This window comes from Cygnus olor, chromosome 6, assembly GCF_009769625.2.
Source record: "Cygnus olor isolate bCygOlo1 chromosome 6, bCygOlo1.pri.v2, whole genome shotgun sequence".
Taxonomy (NCBI): domain Eukaryota; kingdom Metazoa; phylum Chordata; class Aves; order Anseriformes; family Anatidae; genus Cygnus; species Cygnus olor.
Genome location: NC_049174.1, coordinates 2,004,105 through 2,030,911, shown reverse-complemented (window position 1 = coordinate 2,030,911; position 26,807 = coordinate 2,004,105). Strand labels below are relative to the sequence as shown.

The window sequence follows — 26,807 nt, the reverse complement described above, 5'->3', positions numbered from 1 at the left end:
CGTTTCTATTTTTACATGTATTGCTGTGATATTGAAAAGAGGTAAATCATTAATACTTGGAGCCACCAACTATTCCTGTCTTTGGGACTGTGAACCTTATGAACTGTGCTATTGGAACTAAACATTTTTTACTGTTCTTTGAAGTTTCCCTGATAGGACAAGAAAAGTAGAAGAAAGTATTGTACTAGGGCGAGATTCTGACAGCAAGAAGCATGTTTCGTTGTTCTCAGAATCTGTTTCTTCTGTCATTCCTTGTCATGTAGAAATTGGCACGTCTTTAACTAGCAGGATTATGTTGATTGTACCCTATGCCATTATCACTGTTTCCTCTAATGACAAGAGTAGAGGTCCTCAGAAAAATACAAACTGTTTCTTGTCGGTAGCAAGTTGCTTTCAGTTCTTTTTAAGTTCTTAGCATTTGATTTTAAGGTTTCTCTGTCAAAGGTTGTCTTACATTTTTTCTCATAAGTAAAAATGTATCTTTCAGAGCACCAGATGAAGAGAATGGTGCCTAACTGAACATGTTACTGCTATCAAAGGGGGAGAAATACTTACTCCAGCTACAATTTCCACCAGAATCTAATTGAAAACAAATGTTAAATATGAATTAGTGCCCATAGAGTCATAGTAAGTTGAGAAAAATAGCCAAGATGTTTTTGTTCCAGCATGAAATCTGGGTTTTTCATGTTTCATGAATGAACTGCAGAGCTAAACAGGGGGCTTGCAGTCAGTAAGAAGAGCTGGGCTGTTCTGTTCCCTTAGCCGATTGTCTTCTAACGTTTTTCAATATATTGCACAGTGAATAAGCCTGTGTATCTTTTGCTGTGGACTTGGGTACTATCTTCATATTTTCAGCACCTTTTGAATGAACAATCACCCAAGTTAGGTTAAAGGAAAGTCACCTTCTTAAGACACAATTGAAAGTCATTAATCAGTCTTAAAAGTTTTACAAGTATTATTCTGATAAGCTTTCTGTATCCATTTCTTCCCACAGCCTGGTTTTGTGGTATCATCTCTATCACCGTCATTAGCCTGCTTTCCTTGCTAGGTGTGATCTTGATTCCCATCATTAACCAATGGTGCTTCAAATTTCTTCTAACTTTCTTGGTAGCTCTGGCTGTAGGAACAATGAGTGGAGATGCTCTACTCCATCTGTTGCCACATGTAAGTATTGCTTTCCTTACCTTTTATTCAAGTGCATATAGAATTTAGAAGGAACTGTTTGACAAGTGTCAACTAATAAATGTTTGCAGGTGTAGTAGATTGGCTTGACTGATGGACATCCTGAAACAGTATTTGAGCCTTTCCATTAAAAACAAAATATATACGTGTTACTAATAAATAAATGTAATTGCAGTTGCATATTCATAACCTAACTTTAAAAATATTTTAAAATGCTTGAGACCAAGAAGAGTACTTTAAACTTAGTAGTATTACTTTCTTTTGATACTTGTGTATCAATACCACCTGAAAGTATTTCAGGGGATACAGCTTACTGATTACTAGCGTTTGGGGAGAAATTAACTTCTAATGTAATGAATCAAGAAATTGTCCAAACTGTTGGGGAAGGTAAGCAGTTTTTAATTTGTGACAGTATGCCATAATTGTTAGAAAAAAAGGGAAATGTTTTCTAAAACTTAACTTTATCCTTTCAACAAAAAGACTAACGTTAATAAGTTTTCTTTTTGTAAACTTTAATACAGATTTTTTAAATATATATTTTTTTAATTTGTATTGCAGATCAGAGTTAAGGTTATAATTGACTGTAATAGTTAAAAACATGAGGCTTGGTTGTTAGTGGGACAGTAGCAACAGTAACTGTGATTTTCCTACGTGTTCTCAGTTTTAGCATTTAGCACTTTTTAGTCAGAAAAAAAGCTGAAGCTTCTTTGTTTTTCCCCCTCCTAAAAATTACCCGGAGGAATATTAGAGTAATAAATAGCCTAATGAAAATTTTCTGTGGTAAAACATATCTGTATGACAATAATCTTCTAAAATGTTTTTGGTACTACTTTTCTAGAGAGGTTACATATTTTGCCATCTGAGGTCAGAGCCGTTCCAGTCTCCCAGTTGCACCAGGTCACACAGTGTTACTGCTTTCTCTCCTTTAGTCACATGGAGGCCACAACCACAGCCACCACCATGGTCAAGGTCACATTCATGAACACAGGCATTCTCATCGACATGCCCACGCACATGGAATAGGGACTGAAGGCTTTCTAGAAGAAAATGATCCAGTGTTGAAAGGTCTTGTGGCACTCGGAGGCATTTATGTTTTGTTCATCATTGAACATTGTATAAGAATGTACAAGCATTACAATAAACAAAAGGTATGCAGTAAAATTGTGTGCTACTTTAAAAAAAAATCTTTTTACCTGAATGTATCTTCATGAGTGTTGAGGGATTGTCTGCGTGGTGATTCATTATTCTGTAAACATACACACATGCCACTAATGCGTGTTCCATTTGATTTCATGTGAGGAAACCCATTCTAAAACAGGTTGCTTTTCTTAACAAAGTAATCTGGGGAGACAAAGTAGAAATCTGATGGGGAAAATACCAGGCTTTTGGCAACATCTACTGAGGTATCTCTCTAAATATAAGAAATTACAGCTCTTTCCTCAGAATGCTATGATCTCTTTGCAAAAAGACAAAAGGAAGTATGTAAGAAAGAACTGATAATAGAGCAAAACAATTGTCAGACAATTTAGGAGAAATGTAACTGTATGCTCTCAACTAATGATGCCAGTGTAACAGCAGTAGTCACAGTAGAAAATTGCAGACCTTCTGCTTTCTGTACAGTGTCAGTTAAATTGTTACTTGCTTCCCTGAAAAGAAAGGATTGGATTTTTAGGTGTGGAAGCAGGCTGTATTCGTGGTGGTATAAAAGGAGATAGAGTACTTGCAGAGGTATGTAAGTCAGTGGAAATTCAAGCCACCAAAGAGCCATATTATTTCAGCAGTCATCATTAAGTACACTTTTATGAAAATGACTATATCTGCTCCCAAGAAGAGTGAGCAAAAATTTCTCTGGTTTTTCTAGTTTCATTCGCATCAAACTTGCTGCCTCATCTGGACAGGCAGCAAAAGATTTTCTGTGTTGGAGGAGGCATTTCTTAGATCTTCTGATGAAAAGATAAAAGCTATTCCGTTGGGTATATCTCTGAGATTAATTAAATAGTTAAATCTCCTAAGTTGCTTTGGCAAAACTATAATCCTTGTGGTATGGGGTGCAGACAGGAAGATAGCAAGATTTTCTCTAAAGGAAAATATGAGGAAGTTGTAGGAGTATAAACTTTTAAAATTGAACAAAACAGGAGCTGTTCTTGCTGCATGCTTGCTTTCTTGAACAAAATAAGTAAATGCAATGACTCCAGGTATATGTGTTTCTTGGCTGTTACAATGTTCTTTGCAATTATGTACTCTGTTACTGAAGTGAAATTGTGCATGTGTGTGGTAGTCTGTTTTTAAGATGTTTTTGGCAATACTTCAATTTTTTCATTTCTGTTGATGTCCTTTTACAAATCCAATGTTAATTGTTTTCTGTTGCAGAGTCAGCAGAAATGGTGCAAGAAAAAACAGACTGAAGAATCACCAATTGGAAGGAAACTCTCAGATCACAAATTAAATAATAGACCAGATGCTGACTGGCTTCAGCTCAAACCCCTTGCAGGTAGGTGTTTGTTTTCAGAATTTTCTCTGTTTATGACATTCAAAGTAATGGCTTGTAACCTATGGCATGTAGCATGTAACCTCTTGTACAGTTGTGCTGCTATTATGCAAATCATTGTTAATAAGACTTGACTTTCCCTGTGCTATATATATTTTGTTTTCCTGAGATCTGAGAGTACCATGAACACTTCCTAATATATCCTACAAATGGTTCTCAGACTTCTGAAGCAGTCAGGGTTTTCGGGTGGCTGCAATTCTTTATTTTTGTTAAGCGCTTGGTTAAGCTGGGCCCAGCTAGCTCAGACCTGGCAAAAACTAGATCAAAAATTAAGGCACACAACTTGAAGTATGATAAACTATTACACTTTAAAGATTCTATCCTCTGACCAATTACAGTTTGGCCAAGAAGGCTAAGCAAAATTAATTTCTTCTCATAAATATAATCAAATATCTTGGATGTTTCTCAAGGATCCAAAACAATTTTCATATACTATTCCTTCATGATAATTTGAATGCTTGTGCAGTATGAACCCAGAAGGAATGCCATAACACACGTCTCGAAGGGACAAGACAAGGGGAAGAGCTTTGCTTTGTAAACTTGCGTTCCTGTTGCCAGTGTGGCTGCTGAATTCATTTGTTGATGAAGAATACATGCGCTATAATTTATACAAATGCAATTTTGTTAATTTGAATGGTTCGTCGTAGGGAGTGTTAGGTCTGCAGCCTTCTCCATTCAAACAACTTAAAATGAGATTTGGAGAACTGACATAGAGCAGAAAGGCTTTAAACAGCCCTCCAAGTTATGTTTAAGAGCTTGTTTATATAGAAACGCATTGTCTGCTGCATAGGTACTCTGTGCCATTTTTATAATTCCCTCTACTTTTTTTTTCTGACTCTTGAATATTTTTGTTGAGTTATTTTAAGCTAATAAACTCATTGTCCAGAAATGTTTTTTCTGTAATTGGTTTTGTCTCCTGGAGCACATATTGCCCCTTCCTTTTATTTAACAATATTTCAGAAATATTAGTAAACTTAGAATTTATACACATATGCCTTCTGCATTGTTTTCAGTTTGTCTTTATAAAAATGGCTTTGGTTACTGGCAGGGTAATGAGTTACATTAAAGGAGTTTCCTGTATGACACAAGTGTCTGTCACAAAGACGCTTGCAGTACAGAAGCTGTTTAAAGATCTGTTGTATCAGCAGCAGATCCTGCTATGCTTCAGTGTCCTGTATGTGCAGAGTTCCATCTGCAGCATGTAAGACGTTGTTATGGTGCTGGCAACTCTCCTTTTCCAATGTTCAACCATGAACTTTGTCAGTAGCAAAATCACAATGTACACCTAGGTCAGGCTAAAACAGACTTCGTGTGCTATGGGTGCATAGCTGCTGCCACACAGTGGAGACTTTGGAATGCTGTATATGCAAATCACTGAAAAATAGGGTAATGGGATTTATTTATTCATTGACAGAATGTTAATCACACAGTTATTAGATTAGGATGTGTTAAAACACTATTTTTGCTTTCACAAAGCAATTAAATTCTTAGCTTAATGTTGCAGTAGTTGCTGGATATATTTTAATAAGAATTAATGCAGTGTTTCTCTCAATTGACTACAATGTAGGAGCAGATGACTCGGTTTTATCTGAAGATCGACTTAATGAAACTGAACTGACTGACTTAGATGGCCAGCTGGAATCCCCTCCCAAAAACTTTTTGTCTGTAGAAGAAGAAAACAACATGCACCATCCTCACAATGATGTTTTACATGCTGCTCAAGAGCATGATGTTCACGATTCAGAGTACGACAGCCATGGTGAAGATAAAATGATAGCTAGGAAACACAGTCACCACTGCCATCACAAACATTCGCATCATTCCCATGGCCACTGTCATTCTGGAAAAGACCTGAAAGATACAGGGATAGCTAATATTGCTTGGATGGTAATTATGGGAGATGGAATTCACAACTTCAGTGACGGCTTAGCAATAGGTAGGCAAAAACACTGAGTATTTTTCAACAGTTTTTCTCCTCACGTTGAGTAACTTCGGTCGTATTTTACTTAGCAGTGATCACAGGGAAGATTTCCAGTTAGCTTCTGTGGTTACTGGCATTGTTTAGTCTCCTTCAGAGCAGGAATTAAAAGGCCATCAGCTGTAATTGTCATCTTCCTTCTGTTAATATTCAGTGACTGCTTCTACCAAGATTACTCTGTTGGCATTCGTAACAGTAGCAATCTGTCAGATAAAGATAGGTGCCGAGTAACTCCTTTGTGAATTAAGGAGCACCGGTAGTGCGTATTTGTTGTCTGGGTCTCAGTATTTGCCTCAAAGTAAGACATAAGAAATGCTATTTGTTGTTACTTATATTTATTTATAATAATAATATGTATATTATCAATAACACATAATTATATAGTATTTATAAATAATATATATGCATTAATAAATGAGTCAGGTACTCCTGACTCCATATATATGCATTAATAAATGAATCAGGTACTCAAAAAAGTACTCCTTATGATAATTTTATTCTTATTTCAGCAAAGTATTATTTCGGATTACAGTTAGTATAGATTTATCTCTAGCCAAATGTAGATTAAACTACCAAACAGAGAAATTGGAACAATTACAAATTTGATTAGATTACAGCTTCAATTATTATAAACCTCTAAATGTGATTTGAACTGTAAAACACATTAATTTTAACACATCATTACAAGTCAAAAGAAGCATAGGGGATTAGCTCTTTATTAGGGTTTTGAGTTAACAATGGAATCTACTACAGTATCTCCACTTTCTCTTTTTTTATTTTAAAAAGAAACCATATTTTATAAAAATGAACTTCTTTATTTTTCATGTTGAATTGGTAAGACATTTTGACAGTGGCTTCTAAAGCCAAAAAGAATCACTACGCCATCTGTTGAAAGCTTCACTGTATTAAAACTCCATTTCTAAATATTCCTGTGTCAAGCCCAACCGCCTGATTGTTTGGTACAGTTTTAGAAATGTTTGTATTAATCTTTTTAATGTATATCAAGTTATGAGGAATCCATATTTCCCTGAGGAGAGTTAAATTTCCTCTATCTTAAGGTTGTGCCTTTTTTTCTACTGTATTTACTGTTTTGACTGCTTACTACAGGCTCTTCTTGTACCTTTCTCTGCTATGGTACAGAAATTTAATGTCAGTTTTCTCATCTCAGAATGATTTAAGGCATGAACTTAAAGTTGATTAAATTAAATTAGCTTACACAAAAGTTACTAAAAGAATCTTACACAAAAGTTTTTCTCCTTATTAACTTCCAAGTTAGGCTTATTCCTGTTGCTGAAAACATTGTGCTTTAGGAATAAGCATTAAAGAAATAGAGAGCTTGTGGATTACAAGAGTTTGGATTTCCAACTTGGAAAGGAGAGAGCCATCCTGTTGCTCATGTGCACTCATAATTACCCTAATAAACTTGAGATGCATTCAAAATGTAGAAGTGATGCAGTTTATTAGCTTGTTGCCTTTATGTCTCTCAGTTGTGTTCTATCTCGGGATTTGCTCTTCAGATGAACTAAGCAATAAAGTATGCAGTGTTAATGCACATCCGGGATACTTCCAGTGTAATGAAAAAACTATTAGTGTGCATTTTAGCAAACGAGTAATTTTATGAAGTCTGTTGATTAAATTTGCTGCCTTGAAATAGTAAAATACCATTTGTATCTTTTTTTAAATTTTTTTTTTTCTTCCAGGAGCAGCTTTTAGTGCTGGACTGACAGGAGGAATCAGTACATCTATAGCAGTATTTTGTCACGAGCTTCCCCATGAATTAGGTAACTAATTGTATAAACTGATGTGTTTCATCTTCAGCTGGATGAAATACGTATCTAAAAGCTGTTGTGATACTTATCCTGGTAAGCATAATGCAGTGCTGTTGCTGTAAGGGTGACCAGAACTTCAGGAGTGATTGAGCAGTATTATTTCAGTGTACGTAAAGAGAATATTAATACAAGATTAGTTTGGCAGGCATCTAGCTAGAGCTGTTCCATGAAGCTTTTTTGAATGTGTTTTAAAAATGTTCTTAGGAGTATAGAGTACATGTTTTTGGTGTTATACCTCTGCAGTTTATATAGTCTCACACTAGTCCACATGGCATTGTCTTTAAAAAAAAAAAAAAAAAAAAAAGTCACACATCCTATGGTATATTATAGAAGGTTAAATGAATTAGCAAAATTCTTTGTGGAGATCTTCAGAAGATGCTTCCTACCAGTTATCACCAAGTCCAGTAGGTGTGGATGACTATTTAGATAAATTCTGTAGGTATTGGATTATTATTCAGCCTATAACCTGAAATTGTGCTGGATTAAACTGTGTATGTAATCACAGTCAAATATCCATAGAGGTGACAGGTGAAAAGAACTTTACATAGGTAAATACAAAGCACAAGGTAAGTAATGGGTGCAGATGGGACAATAGAGAAGATATTTGTGGTGCTATACAATATACAGTGGTGCTATATCGTAGTTCACTGTATATGCTCTGGATTCTGATTCGAGATTGAGCAATTAATTTCTAGAATATCTGACACAGGAATAATATATTCATTACCCTATTAACTATGTATCATCTTTCACTCATATTCATAAGAGTTCAGTTAGAAGGGAGTAAAACTACTAGCTGGGTAAGAGCTGAAAATTTAGATCTTTATAGAACATCTAACTCCATCAGCAATTTTAGCAGAGGTGGTCCAAATTCAAAGTAACACAGGTTTATCTGGCATATTTTAAACCAGCAAACATTCATGAATGCAAAGTCATTCCTTCTGAATGTAACTGTTCCTTTTCCTAGTACCTTATTTCTCAAATTCATTGTCACCTTCTGTGGGAACTGATGCCTCATTATCCTCTTGAATTTGCAGGGTAAGATGTATATAGGTAACAGGCATTGGTCAAAACTAAACCTCTGTTTTCATGTGCAATGACCAACCTCTGTGAAGTAAAGGCAAGTCTGTCTACAGACGTGTTGTATTCTGTGGGAGTACCAGATCTAGATTCCTCTATGAACCTTTAACAGTTAATCACTAATACCTTTCTGTCAATCAGCATGATGAATAGGCACCTTTAAATCATATTGTAACCAAGGACTTGCTGCACATAAATCGTTTTGTTATAAGAGCTTTCATAATCCTTTTGCCCAATCTTCCTTTGAGCCTCTAGGAGCATTTTACTTCGGCAGTGCCTTGGGTTGCTGAGATAGTAAATGTAGGCTAATTTACCTATTTGCTCTCCTGGGGACTACCAGTACTAAACCCCCTTGTTCTCTCTCCTCCTCAGGTGATTTTGCTGTGCTTCTTAAGGCTGGTATGACGGTAAAGCAAGCTATCGTGTACAACCTCCTGTCTGCCATGATGGCTTATATAGGGATGCTGATAGGCACAGCGGTGGGACAGTACGCGAACAACATCACCTTGTGGATCTTCGCGGTCACTGCAGGCATGTTCCTTTATGTGGCACTGGTTGATATGGTAAGGTGATTATGATTCTGTCTTCTTGGCATTCCCTGCTTCAAGCTAGGATTTGAAATGGCATCTACCATGGAACATTTTTTGTTGTGACAAATATCTTCTGCATACATTTGTGCTGACTATCCTATTTTCAAACCATTTGTTTTTTTTTTTTTTAACATCTTCCCCAAAAGTTAACTGGTACAAAATGGTGTTTGATTCTCACTGGCAGACTTGTCAAAGCAAGCAGGCATCTTTCAGTTAGTGTAAGCCACAGACACACACAGGCTTTGGGTTTCAGCAGTTCTCATTGGAACAGCATCACTTCTTTGTCACTGTTCATGAGGCTGTCAGATGTCTGATGTGCTCTGAGGTGGGCTGATTGTATTAGTCTCCTGGTGCTAAGTAAAGCAGGTGACATTATGAAGATCCTTCTCCCCTCAGCCTCTGTGGCCAGTAGTTGCTACTTCCTAGCCTGGTTTCTCACCCTTAGTGGTATCCTTGAAGCGTTAGCTAAGACTGCTGGAAACAAAGGTTCAGTTTGTGATGAATTTCCTGATATCACAGAAGCTGTCTTGGCAAAGAAAGACAGTCAAAAATGGGATATTTCTCGTCATTATAGAAAACTTTAGTAAATACACTCTAGTGATGAAGTCAATCTATTATAAGGTAAATGAGTCCTTTCCAGGGCTCGCTGAAGAGAGTGGCTGCCAAGTTGAGAATGATTTTTCATGCAACTTCAGATGTTCAGCTATAACTTGTAATTACTGAATAATCCATTGTTTTAAGTTCTGTGGCTGATATTTTTTTCCTATATGTACCCTGACTGAAGACAGCAAAGGAAGGCAGTACTTTCATTCTTTTATTGTTTGTACTTTTTCTTGGTCATTGTAGCATCCAAATAACCAAGGACTTATGGTCTGACTCTAAACAAGAGCAGGAAAGCCTGTGTGTGACACACTTGAAACTGCACCACATTTTTGTATTGATGTTTCAATAATCTGCTTACCTGTCGAAAACCTTGTTTTCAGAGTTTAGTCCTTCCCTAGGTTAACAGAGGTCCACCAAGGTTGTGTTTTTTTATCCATTCCTTATACCAGCCCATTGAGAATGGACCTTCTGGTATTCTTGCATCTGATTGTCCTGCAATTTCTCTTAATTACGTGTTTTCTAACACAAAGTAAAAGATGCTGTTCTTCAGTAGAACGTGAAGCAGGGACATTTTCAAACCTCCAGGCTTTCCATGACCTCTACAATAACTTCATGTGGTGATAACTATCAGAAAAACAATCATAAGGTCTTCCCTCGTGACACTGCCGTTTTGGTTTGAGTGGGTACATTGGATTTTCCTAAATTCCTTCCTAGTCCAACTTGAATCACTTCATCTTACTGGCAAATAAATATATCATGTTTTTAATTTCTGATATCTCTAGGGCTGAAGCTATAACCTTTCAACTTCTAGAGGGTGGGTTTTTTTATATTGACAGGACCAGACTCTGTATGCTCCCTGAAATTGGTCATATCAATATAAAGCTTATAAAGTGAAATACTTAATGTACAAGTGTGAACCTTTTCATACCAGTTTATATATATATGTATTTATATTTAAATTCTCAGTGGGTCAATTTGTCAGCTTTTCGAAATACAGTAATGCAAGACTAGATGGGTAATATATTTATCTCTTTAGCTGATTAGATGCTCTGATAAGTTGACATTGTCTGTTGCACAGTATTCAGGTACTTGGAATAACCAAAACAGTTACAGCCTATTTTATGAAGAGCAGTAATAGAGTCTTGTGCTGTGTACTACCTGAGGCAACTGTTCTGTTCTATATAATGTTTTTCTATATTACGTATGCCTTAAATTAATTTCTTTGTTTACCTCATGCTTTCCTGAATTAATTTATTCACACATTTTGTTATTTTTGTCATCTTTGAGTGGTTTTGTAAAACACTTCATAAGATTTATTTCTAAGTCTTCCAAGTCTGCTCTTGGTCCTTTTTCAGTACTATTTGACTTTTCTTCATAGGTGAGAAACAGGAAGAGCTTTCAGATTTTTTTTAATATATCTACCTAATTTTCTTTTGACTTAGCTGTAGCATACATATTGATCCCTATTATATTCCCATACTTAAGAGGAAATATATGTGACTGTGTAAGCGTGTAACGTGACAAAGGGCTGAGTTAATCAGTTAAGTCATTATAAAAAGTATGTTTATAGCAATGTAATTACTGTAGCAATAGTAAAAACTTATTATGTTTGAGCGTGGCTAGTTTTAACTGTCTAAAACTTGAAAGAGCGGAGCTCAGAGAATACTGACGTGGTCCTTGTCCTGAGAAACTTAAAGTTCAAATAGATGTGTGATCCAGGAAAAGTTCAAAAAATGTCCAAAGGAAAGGCATTTTGAGTTTGTGTAGTAAATACATGATGTGTCTGAGATCATGTTTTTATAAAATGTAATGACTGGGTGTAGTTTTAACTGTCTTGGTGGATTGTTTTTATAACTAAATCCTGGAGTGTTTATTCTTGATCAATATTGTCTTGTAAATTTATCAGTGGTGAAATGAAATAAAGGTGAAATAACTTTTTCAGAATTGTTTTTCATTTTAGCTTCCAGAAATGCTTCATGGAGATGGAGATAATGAAGAGCATGGCTATTGTCCTGTGGGACAGTTCATTCTTCAGAATCTAGGCCTGCTTCTTGGATTTGCCATCATGCTGGTGATTGCCCTCTATGAAGATAAAATTGTGCTTGACATCCAGTTTTGACCAAATTCTGGTAATCATTGTGGATACAATAATATTACTGTATGGCTTTGAGTATGCACTGTTTCACTGTATGCACATTGCTCAGAGGAAGAGCAGTGGCTTGCACTACTTACACAAGTACAATATATTCATTTCTGTGTAGATTAACTCCTGCTTTTTTCTAATTCAAATCAGATGAGATTGCTCAATGTGTCTTCTAAACTCAAGTGACTGATAATTTGGAAATACTAAATAAGAGAAATAAATGCCCGGTTGGGTGCGCTACTTGCTTAAATAAAAAACATACAGGATCTACACACTTGGGAAAATACCATTTCATACCATATTTGAGCAAAACCTGGAAAATATTACAGCTGAAATTCATACCTACAAGGAACCTGACTAAGCTTTTAGTACCACACAAGTCTTAAGCAGTGGGCATATATATGCATATATTGATTTGTGCATATATATGCATCTGTTTATTCATTTCTGTGTTGATTTGTCTGCATAGTGGTGACTTTAAGTATTAAATCTTAACAACGGTAGTTAACTGGAAACCACTGTGCTGTTTTAAATTTAAAAAACAAGTCCAAATCTAAACAATGCTTAAAGTTTTAAGAGTACACCTTAAATTGCACTCCCTCGTTTATAAAAACTTCATGTGTAAGAAGGCAGGCTGTTGCAATATACGCTGCAAAGTGCTATGTTCTGTCAAGGATCAGTTTGACGATGTTTTCCTGACTAAGATTTATTTGATGTTTGTCCCTTGATATTAGTAAGAAAATGCAAAATGCAATAGAATTAGTGCTAGCTTGGGGAAATCCCTGATGTTGGAGTTATAGAGCTATTCCTGGTTCTCTTCTACAGATGCTAAACATGTATTGTGTGCCACTTGCAGCATAAACTACTGAAGAATTGTGGCTGTGAATGTGTGCGAACTCCCTTTTAACAGAGAATCCATATGGGAATTTTTCCGTTTTTTAACGGTTATTTTGGAATGTTTTCTCTTCTTTATGTTAAAAAAGAAAGTCCAAAGTGCAAGATGCTAGTTACTGAACCTGGGCGCAAAGGTTTAATTATGGTCTGTGTATGTAGTACTGGTGGGTTATTTGCAATACTATAATACCAGATCAAAATCTGTTTCTACAATGCCTCAATATCAGACATGGTAGCACCAGCCATCTCACAGTAGAGAGTAAGAAAGAAGATTTTTACTTCCAGCATAAAGGAGTTCATTTCTATGAACTTTTTTCAATTTGGGTATTTAAATTAGATTGTTAAAAAGCAGATGTGATAGATCTGTTGTACGTGTCATTTGGAAGGACAGACTGAAAATTTGGGCCTTAATTTGCTGGGATCAGATGTCTTAGATAGGATTTTGCTGAGATGCTTATATTGCCAGACATGAGTTAGTTCTTCTTGTACCCATCTCCTTGAAGAAAACACAAAGCAAATCAGTGAGTTTGTGAGGAGTGCAAGTTGATTCTGTAGTACCAGTCCTAAGCATGGGTAGTAGCCTTTTCTGGAACACACAGTTCGTCGTCTTCTTTGTGTATGCCAGATATGCTGTATTTTGACTGTGCCGTAAGTTTTGTTTCAGTCTGCTTGGTGCCAGTGTAGCTGCTAAAAACATACTGATCCTAACGCCTTTAAAGAGCACCAGTTGGTATCTTCATTCCATTTCAAGTTTGTGTGTTTCTTGTGGCCTGTTACTTTTTGAAGCTTCATGGGTCAATTTAGTTTTTTACCAAGAGCAGCTTGTATATTTTAAAGGTATTGGGTTGGTTCTTGCCAGTATTTCTTCCTAATGCAGTATCAAGAAACAGTATTAAGGGTCCATTTCAAAGAAGAGTGCAGTTTCTTCAGTGAAGAAGCCAAAAGCCCAGAGTTCAGGTATGCAGCCATTTGATGCTCAGAACTCAGGTTTCTTTGTTTTTCTTCTTTAAACACATTTACTATTGGACCCTAATTAGCACAAACACTGATGTTATTTAGCTTCAGTTTGCTGAACTTCTGCAATGTAAAGATCCTGGGTGACACTTTTTTCCTAGTCCCCACGTTAGGTCCCTGAGTACTATTTTCAAAGAGACTTAAGTCACTGGATATCTTCTGAGAATCTTAACTTAAGCAACCTGTGTTGTTTATGTATTGAACTGACCCTTAATTTTAATTTTCTGTTAATTTCTGTCAAGTATAAGGGGTCATGTGGTTGAACTGATATTGTCAAATCATTTTTTTAAGTTTATTTCTTTTAATACTTTTACAAATGAAATTTTCTTTATTTCAGGTAGAATATTTACTTTTGTATTAGCTGGAGTATGGTTTTAGCTTAATACACTGCCTATCTAGGGAATATAATAAACTTCCTTCCAATGCCATCTTTAGACAAGGGAAAAACTTGGTCCTTGAAGGCAGGTACTGCATTTTTCATTAAATACGTTGTTTTTCTTTTATTTTCTAGTATTTATTACAACTTAAGAAGAGCAGTGTAACAGCTGTGACTTCTATAGGTTTCCACCAGTACTGAATTCTAAATCATTCTAACGTACACTTTTAAGTCATGTTACAGACAATCTGAATTCCACTACATTTCTACTTGGCTTCAACATTCCATTCTGCTTGGATCCAGAGTCTCATTTAACTTGTATTTGTTGGAGGGCATGTTACTTGTATATTACAATGCTGTCACTGTGTGACATCCCATATGAATTTTGATGTAGATCACATTGCACTCAATCTGCTGTGATTATGCTTAGAAAATACTGTAGTTGCTAGATGCAGTGTGATTCTTGTTTTTATTTTTTCCCCTCCAGGTAACAATTGAGTCTATGGTTTCAAATATGATTATGGTCCTATAAGATACAGCCGAGCTATCAGGTTTTTTTTGTTATAAATAAATCATTTTTAAAAATTTTATAAAGCTGGAAAAAGATCAAATGCTGTTTTGTTCATTGTCAACAGTGTTGTGTTCATTTTATGTATGTTCCTTACAAATAAGGAGCCTTCAAAAAATAAAATTATTCAAGGAGCAGATATTCTTGTTGGCTTGTATAAGATTTTATTGTGCACCTCTATATTTTAGTATTTTGCTTCAATTCTCATGAAATGCACAAATGCAACATTGTAAAGATATATGCCCTCCTTTCATATGTTGATTTCTCTTTGGAAATGGCATTTCAGAATGGACATGCATCCCTCATAAGTGATCTGGAAATGCACCTCCATAGATTGTGGTAGGTTTATGAATTAAGCTGACATAATAGCGCCACCCCGCGTCTGATCCAGTGTTCTTGTGGTTTATCTGAAGGGAGGGTCATTGCAATTACAAAGTTGGTGGAATGACCAGTAGTTGACAAGACACCTCTTCTCTCGCTGGTATTGTACAATGGAGCCACGTAACTGGGTCGCTGTGGAATGTCTGCTCTCTTACAGGGCTTTAGCCATATCTGCAGCAAAGAATAAGCCTTTTCACTTCAGTTAAAAAAAAAAAAAAAAAAAAAAAAGTTGAGAAACACTCTTGGCTTGCCAAAATATTTTTGTCGGTGGTGTTTGTTTTCTTACAGGTAGCCTTTGAAAACCTGTTTCTTGATTACTCTTTCTTAGCAGATTGCAGATTTTGGGAGAGGAAGCAACACCGGACCTCCTGTTGCCATCATTATTAGTAGAGGATTCTCAGCTCCTCTTAGATACTTAAATTTGCTTTTCAACACAAAGCATTTTCAATTCAGTTATTTTTTTCTAAGAATTACCCTGTTGCTCTCTTCAAGGCTGGAACTTAGGTTCCACATTATTCTACAATATTTGTTCATATCTAATAATATAAAATGTCACCAAATGAAAGATACTCACCGCAGGTACTGTGTCATAGAGGATTTTCGGAAGGGATTCTCCTAGCTGCTTAGTTTCTCTGTTCCAGTGTGCTCCATCCAAGAATAGTCCCTGAATGTAGACCCTTAAATCAGTTGTAAAAGGTAATGTATTAAGCAAAAACTGGAAGAGGTTTCTAGGTGAGAGCACCAGCTAGTGCAACACACTTTGCTAACTGTCTGTTGGTTCTGTGTGGCCTTTTTGTCAATTTTTGTTGTGTTCCAAATAATCAAATAACTTTGAGTATAACACAATTTTTTACAGCATTACAATTTATTATTTATTATTATAATTCTATAAAGCTTTATAAAGTTGCAATGTCTAGCAGTATCATAGTGTATCTAGTCTTTACTAAAATGTTGAGGGAAGTAAAAAGTAAAAATCCAAAGTACAGGACACTATTTTCACAGTTGTCATTACAAAGTTTTCTGTTTGTACTACATATTAGAAACTTTAATGTTTCTAAACTAGGAGATATGACCATACAGACTCTTTCCCCAGTTACTATTAATTGTTTCATTGCTTGTTTCACATTGCCATTTGGCAATTAACCATTTAAAGGTCATATAACCATTTAAATGTTACATCTTTAAAACAGTTCATTAAGAGAGTTTAAAAAAAGCAAGTCTTTTAAAGACTCGCACCTTTGTGTTGTGTAGACTTGAAAACTGTAACTTTTAAGTACAAAAAATAAACCTGCACCACCAACAACAAAAAAAGCTGAAAACTGACTGGATACCAGTCAAACTGCTAAACCCTTCTCTCACAACTACCAGTCAAACTGATCCTCAAAAAAATATTAAAAAGAGTACTAAGAACTGTTCAGTTTAATCCTTCCTTTTTCTGAGGAAGGGCAGTCTAACAAAAGTATCTGCAAATGGAATGTCAGGCAATATATAATAAAGTAGTTTAAGAAAAAACTAGTTTGCTATTGAACTTCTTGATCATGTATCTGTAAGCTGTTTTTCTAGGGATAGCTAAACAAGCACAGCCAACAGTGAAGGGTTTGTTTTCACTCAGGGAAGTAAGCATCTTCAGATGTGTTACTGGGGTTGAAATAAAAAGAACAGGTAAGCCAAACACTGCTTAAAAGTGATCTGTTTTGGGAAGTTAGGGATAAGCAGTGTTCTCTTGGTGTTACTTCTCATCTGTGGGCTAATCCAGGGAGTGCACTAATCTCAGCCGTATTTAAAGGCTGGCGTGCATAGTATTTTGAGACCAACGCAGTTGTGTATGTTTTCTAATGGAGTTCATTAACTTAATTGCATAAGTCTGAGTCTGCAAATTAATGTTAACTTACGAATGCATCAGCATAGGCAAATAAATGTTATGTATTTACTTACCATCTTCAGGAGGGATTTCATATTCCTTATCTTCCAGCACCTCATAGTCAAATTCTAGTAGGTCTATTGGAATAGTGTATTTTCTGGCATAGTTCTGCTGGGCGCCTGTTAAGAATGCTTGAGGGAAGAAGAATCCTGAAATCCAGAAGACGGGTGGCATACCATTTTCATACCACAGCTGCAGTAGCAAAAGAGAGAGGAGGAGAAAAGGAGGGGGGAGCAGCTTTTATCTTTTGTAGTATTTAGGAACTCAAATAACTTGTGAAATAACAGCCAAAATAGTTTCTGCAGTGGTATGTTTGGATGGCTGCTACGTGTTTTCCACCAAGTTGTTAAAATGTCACTAGCTTACGGCTTTTTTTGTTGTTGTATTTTAAGACCAAAGAGGACAAAACACCGCCTCACCTACTTCCTGGAAGTTCTTAGCTAATGTGAATGAATTAGTCTGTTAATTGTGCATCATCTATGTAAGCTCATCAAATGTGTGTTCAAGTCACCCTTTCTCTCTTGTTATCAGAGGCTGTTCAGCATGATGATCTTTGTTTCCTCATGCAGGTGGCAGTTTTTTTTTTTTTTTTTCAGGCTTTGCTTTTCTTTGTCGGATTTCCCTTCCAGGGCCCATGTTGCATGCTGTGTGTGTGCACATGCACTTGCATGTGCAGCAAGTTGAAGATGAGGGTGGGTGAGTTCCTTATGAGGAAGAAAATGGAGTGGCCTAATTAAACTTTGTTTCTGGGGGATAGAGGGGGTGTCCTTTCCCCCCTGCCCCCGCCCCCCAGCTTACACCGTGGAAACTTGTGTATAAAAATTCTTGAATGCTGGATTTCATTGCATTTAAGTGTAATAAAAGTGAGGTCTATAGCAATGGTGAATACTTCATGCAAGAAGACATTTTTCTGGTTGTTGTACGTATAACTTCAGAACAGTTGTTGTAAACATGAGTTTTGAACAATGTCAGATAAAAAAAAAATTGCATTACAATTACATTACCGCAGAGAATTATAATGGTTACCACAGTACTTGTCTTTCTAGTTAGTTTCCATTCAAAGAAATAAACAAAATCCTTATAGGTAACGTCAGTTTCTCCTTCATACAAGTTTAATTTCTGTTCTGGATTCTGTTCAAGAAATGTCACTTTTATTCTTTATAAGTACTGCAGTCAGACGTGCTACGCATTAAAGTGGAAGTTACTGAGGTGTGGTGACAGGGTCCAAAAAACACAAAACAGAGGTTCTCTGCAAATGCAGAATTTGTGAATATGTTGTTATAACTGAAACCAGATAGGTTTATTACTTACTTTTTAATTATTTTTGTTTCTGGATCTTTTGTCTATCTCGAGACCCGTTCTTTTTGCAGGTACAGAGGAAGGAGCTTGGAACAAGTTGCACATTTTATCTTGGGGGGTTGAACTGTCAGTTTAGTCTTCTACATCAAAGGCATACATTAGTGTTTATGGTCTCATGGTCTTATTAGGTGATAAACATCAATTGTCTTCAGTTGATGGAGGTCTCTAAGGCACAGAATAGTGCTCAGTCTCTATATTAGTCACTTAAAGTCAGTTTGGGGAATTTGTAGCCTTACCAGTGAAGGGACCCCACTGATACTCACTCATCCAGCTTTCTTCTCTTGTTGTCTATCTACTGAAAGCTATTACTTGACTTCAACATAAATAAAAGATTTCATGTTATAACACTCTACTGATTTAAACTTGCTATTTGGAAAAGGAACTCAACAGCCTCTCCCAAAGTTCTATTTTATTTATTTAACTTCCCTACCACCACAAAGATCTATGTGCAGTTTAAGATGCCGTTAGTAAATTCACTTCAGAAGGCCAATTCTGGTGTCTGTCATACAGTAATACTGATGCACTGCACCTCTCTTTATGTGGTGTAAGGTATGTGGCAAGATAACAGTGCTTCACTAGATGCTTTGATGAACAAGCAACTAACCAAAACAGGTGCACAAATGAACTGAACATTACATGTCAGTGTAATTCATGTGTGCGTTCACTTGTGGAGATTCCTCCTGACAACAAGAGATCAAAATAATAAGTGATGTTGAACAAATTGCATACATAGGATGTGCTTACCTGTAGGAACCTCAGTCTACTGAGGAAGTCATTCACATAGCTGCCCAGAGGCTTGAGGCTTGGGTAAGACTTACTCATCCATAGGCCTGGAATTTTGGCTTTCAAAATGCTGTTTACCACTTCTTCCAGTTCAGCAGACATCACGACTAGCCCCTAAAATAAATTTGGGAAGGGAAGGAAGGGAAGATAGGAGAATACTTTGTCTCAACAGCCTTGCTTTAGCAATTAAACATAGCTCTTTGTCTAACAGATGTTACCAACTTCTAGCTAAGTCAGGAACAACACTGAAAACATGAAGAATGGATGTAATGAATTTCATTCAAAAGTTACTGTGGTCAGAGCTAGTAGTCAGTCACTAGACTGGTCAGGAAGAAGGCCGATAGAGTATTTTGGAAAAAAACTGCCCAGAATGGGAAATTGCCATTCATCATCCCACCTCAGAAATATGAGTAATTACTGAGTGTAAATTTCTGAGTTATTACTAAATGTAAATGCTTTTATAGTATTATTTAAAGTGTCCTCAAAACTGCAACATTGCTGCAAGTTTTTTAAATTGGCTGACTTTTCAGCTTGTGGTTTGGCTTTAAGAGGGAGAGGGGTGGTGGATTTTTTCTGTTTTTATTAAAAAAAAAAAAAAAATCACCCTCAAGGTAAGATAGGATAGATTAAAAAAAAAAAAAATCCAAACTGACTTTTCCCTGCTCCCCATCCTGTATTTTACACAGCTGTAGCTTTCAGTTCCCACTGAGAACAAATGCTGACTTCAGACAGTAAATTATTACTATTGAGGGTTCCAGTTGAGGTGTTGAGAAGATTTGCCTTTATCTGTAAAGAAATTGTGAGGTGCTTCTGTCTTTTACGTTACTAAGGCACAAAAAGATACAGATCCAATAAATCGTGTTGGAATCCAGACTTCTAGTGTCTGAGTGACCTGAATCAGACTTCAGGGTCAGTTCTCTAAAGTACTTGCACTGATAGCTCAGAGATCAAGCCTAGGGTCTAATTATGTGCCCTTAAATGTGTGTCTCACCTTTATTGCTTTCTGGATGTTAACACAGGAGTCACGTATTGTCTGCAGTAGCTTGTTAAAGCGTCCCATCTCTTGGACAAGCACAGTATTCATGCTTTGAGTGTAAGTGGTTGGATATTTTCTCATTGCTGCTTCAGTGTCAAAGTCTGAAGGAAGTCTGCTCAGGATGTCACCTGTGACTTCATGAACAACATCCTCAGTGGATTTTGCACCACTACCAGACGCCTGAGACTAAAGAGAGACAAAAATTGAGGTTTATTTTGGAAAAGAGAACTTGGGAGTGAGTACTTGAAATACAGGAAAATAGAGCTGTTCTGAAAGCATTGTTTAAAAGATTGTTACAGTTCCAACTCAGTTCCCCTGTGATTGAAATGAATGTTTCATAATTTCCTGTATTATTGCAAGAAGTTATTAGCATACGACTGTCAAAGTCTGGTTTCCTACAGGTTTTTAACCTTTTAATTTTGGTTACCAAAATCTTGCTTCCACTGTAAATGGAGTAAAAGGCACTTTCTGCCTGCATCTCTGAAGAAGCTGTGAGTGCCATTGGCTGGCCCACTGCTGTCAAATGACAGAGTAGTGCCAAGTTGTCTCACTATTCCTTGGTGTGATCTCTTGCCCTCTATATTCAGCTCTTCATGAGGCTTACAGGAACTATATCTAGATTGTACCTGGCTTACAAACTGGACTGAAACTGGCCAAGAATTTTTAAAAATTTTAAAAGATGGTGGGGGAGTGGAAGTAATGTAAATTGACTGTGCAATCACAGAAGCTGTGCTTCCTTTGGAAGACAGGCAGGAAAAATAAAAAAAATAAAAGCCTTAACAGTTTTTTTAAGTGGAATAACAATTTCACTAGAATGACAATACAAAACAATAAGGCACAGTAAAAAAAAATGAAAGGACAAAAAAAAATCTGAACATACTAATATGTGGAAAGAGGAAAAGGTTATGCTAAGATGGTGTGTGGTTTTGAGTCTCTTTACATACCTGTGTAAGAAGAATGTTATCAAATAACAGTTGTGTTTCTGACTGATCCTTGGTGATATTAGCATTTGCATTCATTCCAAATATCTCTGGGGAAGGATTCAGTGGAAGTGTCTTTGTATATTCAATATAGCTTTGGTACTGGAAAAAAAAAGGCTCTAGACTTAGGATATAGACATGGCCACACAGCTCATGACAGGCCACAAGCTGTATTTCAAAACCACTACAAACTTTTCTACTGTACATTGTCTAAACTAAAAGATATAAAAGGATGTACGCAGGAGCTGTCTGCACCTCGCAAATTCCTTTGGTCCATTCTCTTACTCTGAAATCAAGATTGGCTTTGCTTAAATGATTTTTTTTTAAATTTTGACAGCTGTTGGTAATTCTCTTAAAATGCTTAGTGCAAGAACCTCTAGACCTTTTCTGGGCCCACTGCTTGCGAGCTGTCTATGTAGGCATTTTGCTGATATTTGACATAACTCTACTGTGTGATAAGCTGATACCTAGGTCCTTTCTATCACCGGAAGATATGAACAGCTCATTCTCTTACACCTATTTTTTAGTGGCTTTAAGTTTAGCAGGCTAGGTTTCTCACTGTCCCCCAAATGTGCTGTCTCATACAGCAGAGTCAAATTAGTAGTAGTTTGGGATTTTCTTTTGTATTTTTTTAATGTTAGTTATGTTAACATTGTGTTACGTTATGTTACTTAAAAGTCACTGAAGCAACTAATAGAATGGGGGATTTTGCTGCACAAGTGAGCAATGACAGCAGTAAGCACTGAAGCACTTGTCAATGTGAGCAAAAGATTTTTTTTTTTTTTTAAGTTTATAATTCCAGTTTTCTCAGATACTTACATCTCCTTCGGGAGGAGCAAAATAAAGGCCACTTGAATCAAATTTATAATCTGTGTTTGCAATGATTTCCGATGAGAAGAACATGTTCAGAACACTACGGAGTGTACGCCGATCCCAGTCATCAGAGACTCTGCCACCGTAGTTACATTCTCCAGTCATATAGCAAAGGGCATCATATGGCACCTCCTAAAAAAAAAAAAAAATGGCAAGAGAATTCTCTGAGCCACAGCCTAGCACTTACCTGGACAGCCATATTGGTATGGCTGTAATTTATTTGCAAGTCATCCAGAAATCTCAGAGGAAACTTTACAAATTGCTATTTGCCTCTGTTAGTTCATACTGGTACCATTGATCTCCTGATCTTCAACTACTTTAATAAGCCATCAAATCAAACAGTGTGGCTTCTTGTGAAGAACAATAGCGCCAAAATTTTCCACATTAATGGAAATGGGAATCCCTGGGAATGGGTTTATGAAGAGCTTTTCCAGAGCAGTCTGTACTTGCTTGGCTATATGTATGTGTAAAATAAATAGGGATGCTGTCAGAGGGCCACAGCTATGCTATACTCCTATTCTTCAAGACCACAATGAACAACAAACAGGGACACATCCTTTCCAGCAAGCCTTCTGTGCTAATACAGAGAAATGGGTTTTTGTTTTATTTTTGAGAAAAATTTAAAAAAATAATAAAGTCCTGAGCTTGGGAGCAGATGGCTTCTTAGGAGCATGAAAGGAACAATTTATGGGTTATAAGAAAAATTCTTTACGGAAATTAAGGGCCAAGAGCTAGTGGTATGATAAGGAGTGGGATAAAATAAACCACCTGAAGAAAGTACAGAGAAATCTGGTCACTACAAACAAGTCAGTAATCTTTCTGGGAGCAAATTGCTTCCCTTTCTGCTTGTCAATGCATTTGCTCATAAACTATCATACAAGAGGAGGTCATCCCTCCAGCTCCCCATACACTTTGCTCCCCCTCCCTCCCCAGCCCCCCAGCCCCAAGGAAAGGGAACACCCATGACTTCATAACATTGTTTTCTCATTCTGTATCACACGTTACCTATTAACCACACCGATAACCAAAAACACTCCAGGCTCACAGTGGTTTGACAATAACACCCACAGCCATAATTTAAAGGGTACTAGCTATAGTAGTTTGCTTAGGAAGCTGAAACACAAAGAAGTATCAGGTCTTGCTAGCAAATTCCAGAGACTATTGTATGAAACGCTGCCTGGCTCAACAAACAAGGAAGGAAAAGTCACGTGCCAAACTTGAACAGATCAAGTTCATTATTAATTTGCAACAGTCCAGCATCTAGAATTAGTTCTATCACTGAGTAAATCACAGGGATTCGTTTAGTATGATATTTTACAGCTTGCAACAAAAGCTCCATGAGCTGAATCCCCCGGCTTCTGTCTAGAGACAGGATACAATTCCAATGAATAAGGCAACAACATGGAACATAGTCTGCTGTGTTTTGCATGGGAGAAATTCTAAACTGCCATCTGCAATTTTCCCCACATTAGTTATATACTGATCATGGTACACTAACCACTTAAAATGAACAGTATTGGCACTACTGCAAATAGGCCTGAGTTTCTAAATCACTGGGCCCTACTAAAACTGTTGCCATGGCAACACTGAGCTGCACTGGCACATGCACGAACAGTCCTAGAACATGCATGGCAGGGCACAATCAAGGCTGTGGGAGGGTTCCGTACCTTGTATTGGTCAAGGAAGATGTGCAGCTGCTGCAAACTGATGTGCAGATCAGTCTCGTTGAACTCATATGGAATGTTCCAACCCAGCGGCCCAAACTTCCGCCTTTCTTGCACCAGTGCGTGGAAGAAGCAGAGGCCATAGAGCAATGTCTTAAACTCAGCCTTAAAACCAAACACAACAATATGAATAATTAATGTCTGTTTCAAACATTTTAACAGTTTCATTTTTTCCTCATGTCCTGACTCGCTCAAAACCCAGGAACTCCTGCTCCAGTAACATACCATTTGTGATTCATGGGTAGCATTTCTTGACACACACACAAAAAAAAAAAGGCCTTCAGCAAAAAGTCATCAGATTGTTTAAAGCATTGGTTTTTAAATTTTCTTTTAAACCAGTGTGAATCCTCAAATCAATTTTATTTTTAAAGCTATATACCCATGTGTATGTAAGATATATAACATTCATGCACAACTATGTATATAAGACCTTTGAATTTTTTTTACACCTTCGTATTATAAAACATAGTTCACACACTATTCCTGCATTTTTTTCTCATTATCAAGAAAGATTTCAGGCCTTTAAAGAAACCTTCAGGTAGGAAGGTTTGGTTTGTTTTCAGTTGAGAATATTTAGCAAAGTAGATGACCTCAATTAAAGAACTGTGCTATTTATTATATATTTAAAAAAAAAAAAAAAAAAGTAAAATATTTTTGGCCAAATATGTGTGCACACAGAAAGCTAATTATGAAAGCAGTGGTTTCTGAGTCCTACTTAAAAAGGGACGTAGGAAAGACATTTACTTAAGAATTTTATAAACCATGCAGTGCAATCGCATAGCCCTCTCAATTAAACAGTGGACCTCATTTTGCCTTTTTGGACTAATCACTTGCTAAAAGAGCATTCAGATAAATGAATACAAGACTCCACAACCTTGCAGCAGCTATGTAATAGCAAATAATTTTTGTGTGTCTCTGTGTTAGAGAGACATAACCTTAATACCATGCCACAAAAAAACTCTATTGAAGAAGTAGGTGGTGAGCAGTAAAATAAAAAAATGAAATTTACTTCACTACTCTCATTAGGCAAAACCAGTTTCATTATAGCAAACGACAACTATTTAATTTGGTATTTTTTTTTTTTTTTTTGAGCATATATACAGAATCATCAGACTTGTCTTTGACTGCTTTACAAAGAAACATCACCAATACATTCTAACCCTTTTTTTGCAGCTGTTGAAAAAGTTAGGATCAGATATTGGGTCCATCAGGTATGAACAAATTATATTAGCCCGTAAACCTTTTGGTGCTTCATTAGTCATTTTCACTCCATTCTGCATTACAGCCACAGGAAAAGTGGGAGATGGGTAACTGGTGAGCCAAATTCGGAAATCTGGATGTGTTGTATCAGGGTGTAGCTCCTACAATAAACACATTTAAAAAAAAAAAATCAGAAAAACATGATAGTTGAATATACAGCTTAAGTGTTATTACTAAAGCATTTTTTTAAGATTACTGTTTTTTTGGTGGAAAATACCCAAGTCCAAAGTTTAATTTCTTAAATGCTAGTATGTGATTATAGTGAGATTCACAATTATGATAACTTCCATTCTACATCCAGAGCATTTTTTTTCAAGGCATCAGTATTTTGAGTTAAAATTTGTTCTCCCTGTGTATGATTATGGAATATATGAACAAAAATGAGTGCAGGCTTTGCACTGCAAGAACAATGGAAGGTATATTTTGCATATTTACTGTTGTATAGCTCTTCTGGGAAGGGCTATAGTAATAATATGAAAAAATTATTAACATCAGAAAATTATTAAGTCAAGAGAGTATGAAAAGCAAGAAATGTACTCTACTACATCTTCAGAAATCTCTAGATGTTCGAGTGTAAAATTCTTTAGCATACTGCTCTTTTATAAAGACATATAAAGACATATAAAGAAAGCTCTTGGCCTAAAGAAACTGCTGTAGTGGTTGGCATTTACCATTCAAGGAATGCACAAGCTTCATAGTGTTTGTGAACACTTCCTTCTCCAGTAGGCAGACGGAGATAGACAGAACCAATATGTGATGATTCCCCTTATATAATGGGAATTGTCACAAAGTATGTTAAGCTGGTGAGGCCTCACCTCAAGTATTGTGTGCAGTTTTGGGCACAACAGTATAGAAGGGACATCAAACTGTTAGAGAGTATCCAAAGGAGGACTACAAAGATGGTGAAGGGTCTGGAGGGGAAGATGGATGAGGAGCGGCTGAGGTCCCTTGGTTTGTTCAGCTCAGAGCAGAGCAGGCTGAGGGGAGGCCTCATGGCAGCCTGCAGCTCCCTCACGAGGGGAGTGGAGGGGCAGGTGCTGAGCTCTGCTCTCTGGGGACAGCGACAGGGCCTGAGGGAACAGCATGGAGCTGGGACAGGGGAGGGTCAGGCTGGGTGTTAAGGAAAGATTCTGCACCGAGGGTGGTCGGGCACTGGGACAGGCTCCCCAGGGAAGTGGGCATGGCCCTGAGCCTTACAGAGTTTATGAAGCATTTGGCCAACACTCTCAGACACATAGTCTAATTTTTGGGTAGGCTTGTGTGGACCCAGGAGTTGGACTCCGTGATCCTTGTGGGTCCCTTCCAACTCAGAATATTCTATGATTCTAGGCTGGCTTTTCATCTGCCTAGATGGATCAGATATGCCTCCAAAAGTAGTTATAAGAATACTTATTTTTACCTCACAGACTTTGTCCAGTGTTGGCATCCATGAGCTTGCTAGATGGCAGTTTTGCAGAACTATCCACGTTCCTTCCTTTACAGCCTTCTCTATCATTTTCATGGCTATTGGGCCTTGGCCTTGACCAAGTGACAGAGAACTAAGCTTTGTGTCACTGTATCCCTGCATATATATATATATATAAATATATATATATATATATATATATATATATATATATATATATAGCACATTATAACTAAGAATGCTATTGCATAAATACAACAAACTTTCTGGTTTGCGTTCA

The 26,807-nt window shown here is 36.8% G+C and overlaps 2 protein-coding genes across 13 annotated transcripts in view; one reads left to right on the top strand and one right to left on the bottom strand.

Moving 5' to 3' along the window:
- Positions 1-14,944, top strand: part of SLC39A10 (solute carrier family 39 member 10) — an 89,548-nt gene extending 74,604 nt beyond the window's left edge. For 10 of the 12 annotated variants that reach the window (XM_040562703.1, XM_040562706.1, XM_040562701.1 and 7 more), the window contains 7 exons: positions 995-1,164; positions 2,112-2,330; positions 3,553-3,673; positions 5,298-5,666; positions 7,409-7,489; positions 8,990-9,180; positions 11,771-14,944. In XM_040562703.1, coding sequence (XP_040418637.1) covers positions 995-1,164; positions 2,112-2,330; positions 3,553-3,673; positions 5,298-5,666; positions 7,409-7,489; positions 8,990-9,180; positions 11,771-11,929 — 1,310 coding nt within the window. In that variant the 3' untranslated portion in view covers positions 11,930-14,944. The remainder of the gene's footprint in view (positions 1-994; positions 1,165-2,111; positions 2,331-3,552; positions 3,674-5,297; positions 5,667-7,408; positions 7,490-8,989; positions 9,181-11,770) is intronic. The other 2 variants (XM_040562707.1, XM_040562708.1) reach the window with 1 other exon arrangement.
- A 123-nt stretch (positions 14,945-15,067) lies between these two features.
- DNAH7 (dynein axonemal heavy chain 7) overlaps positions 15,068-26,807 on the bottom strand; it is a 107,048-nt gene continuing 95,308 nt past the window's right edge. The window contains 10 exon segments of the mRNA XM_040561511.1: positions 15,068-15,357; positions 15,761-15,864; positions 17,122-17,299; positions 19,211-19,363; positions 20,241-20,471; positions 21,230-21,367; positions 22,085-22,270; positions 23,806-23,967; positions 25,023-25,223; positions 26,522-26,683. Of these exon segments, the coding sequence (XP_040417445.1) occupies positions 15,151-15,357; positions 15,761-15,864; positions 17,122-17,299; positions 19,211-19,363; positions 20,241-20,471; positions 21,230-21,367; positions 22,085-22,270; positions 23,806-23,967; positions 25,023-25,223; positions 26,522-26,683 (1,722 nt within the window). The 3' untranslated portion in view covers positions 15,068-15,150.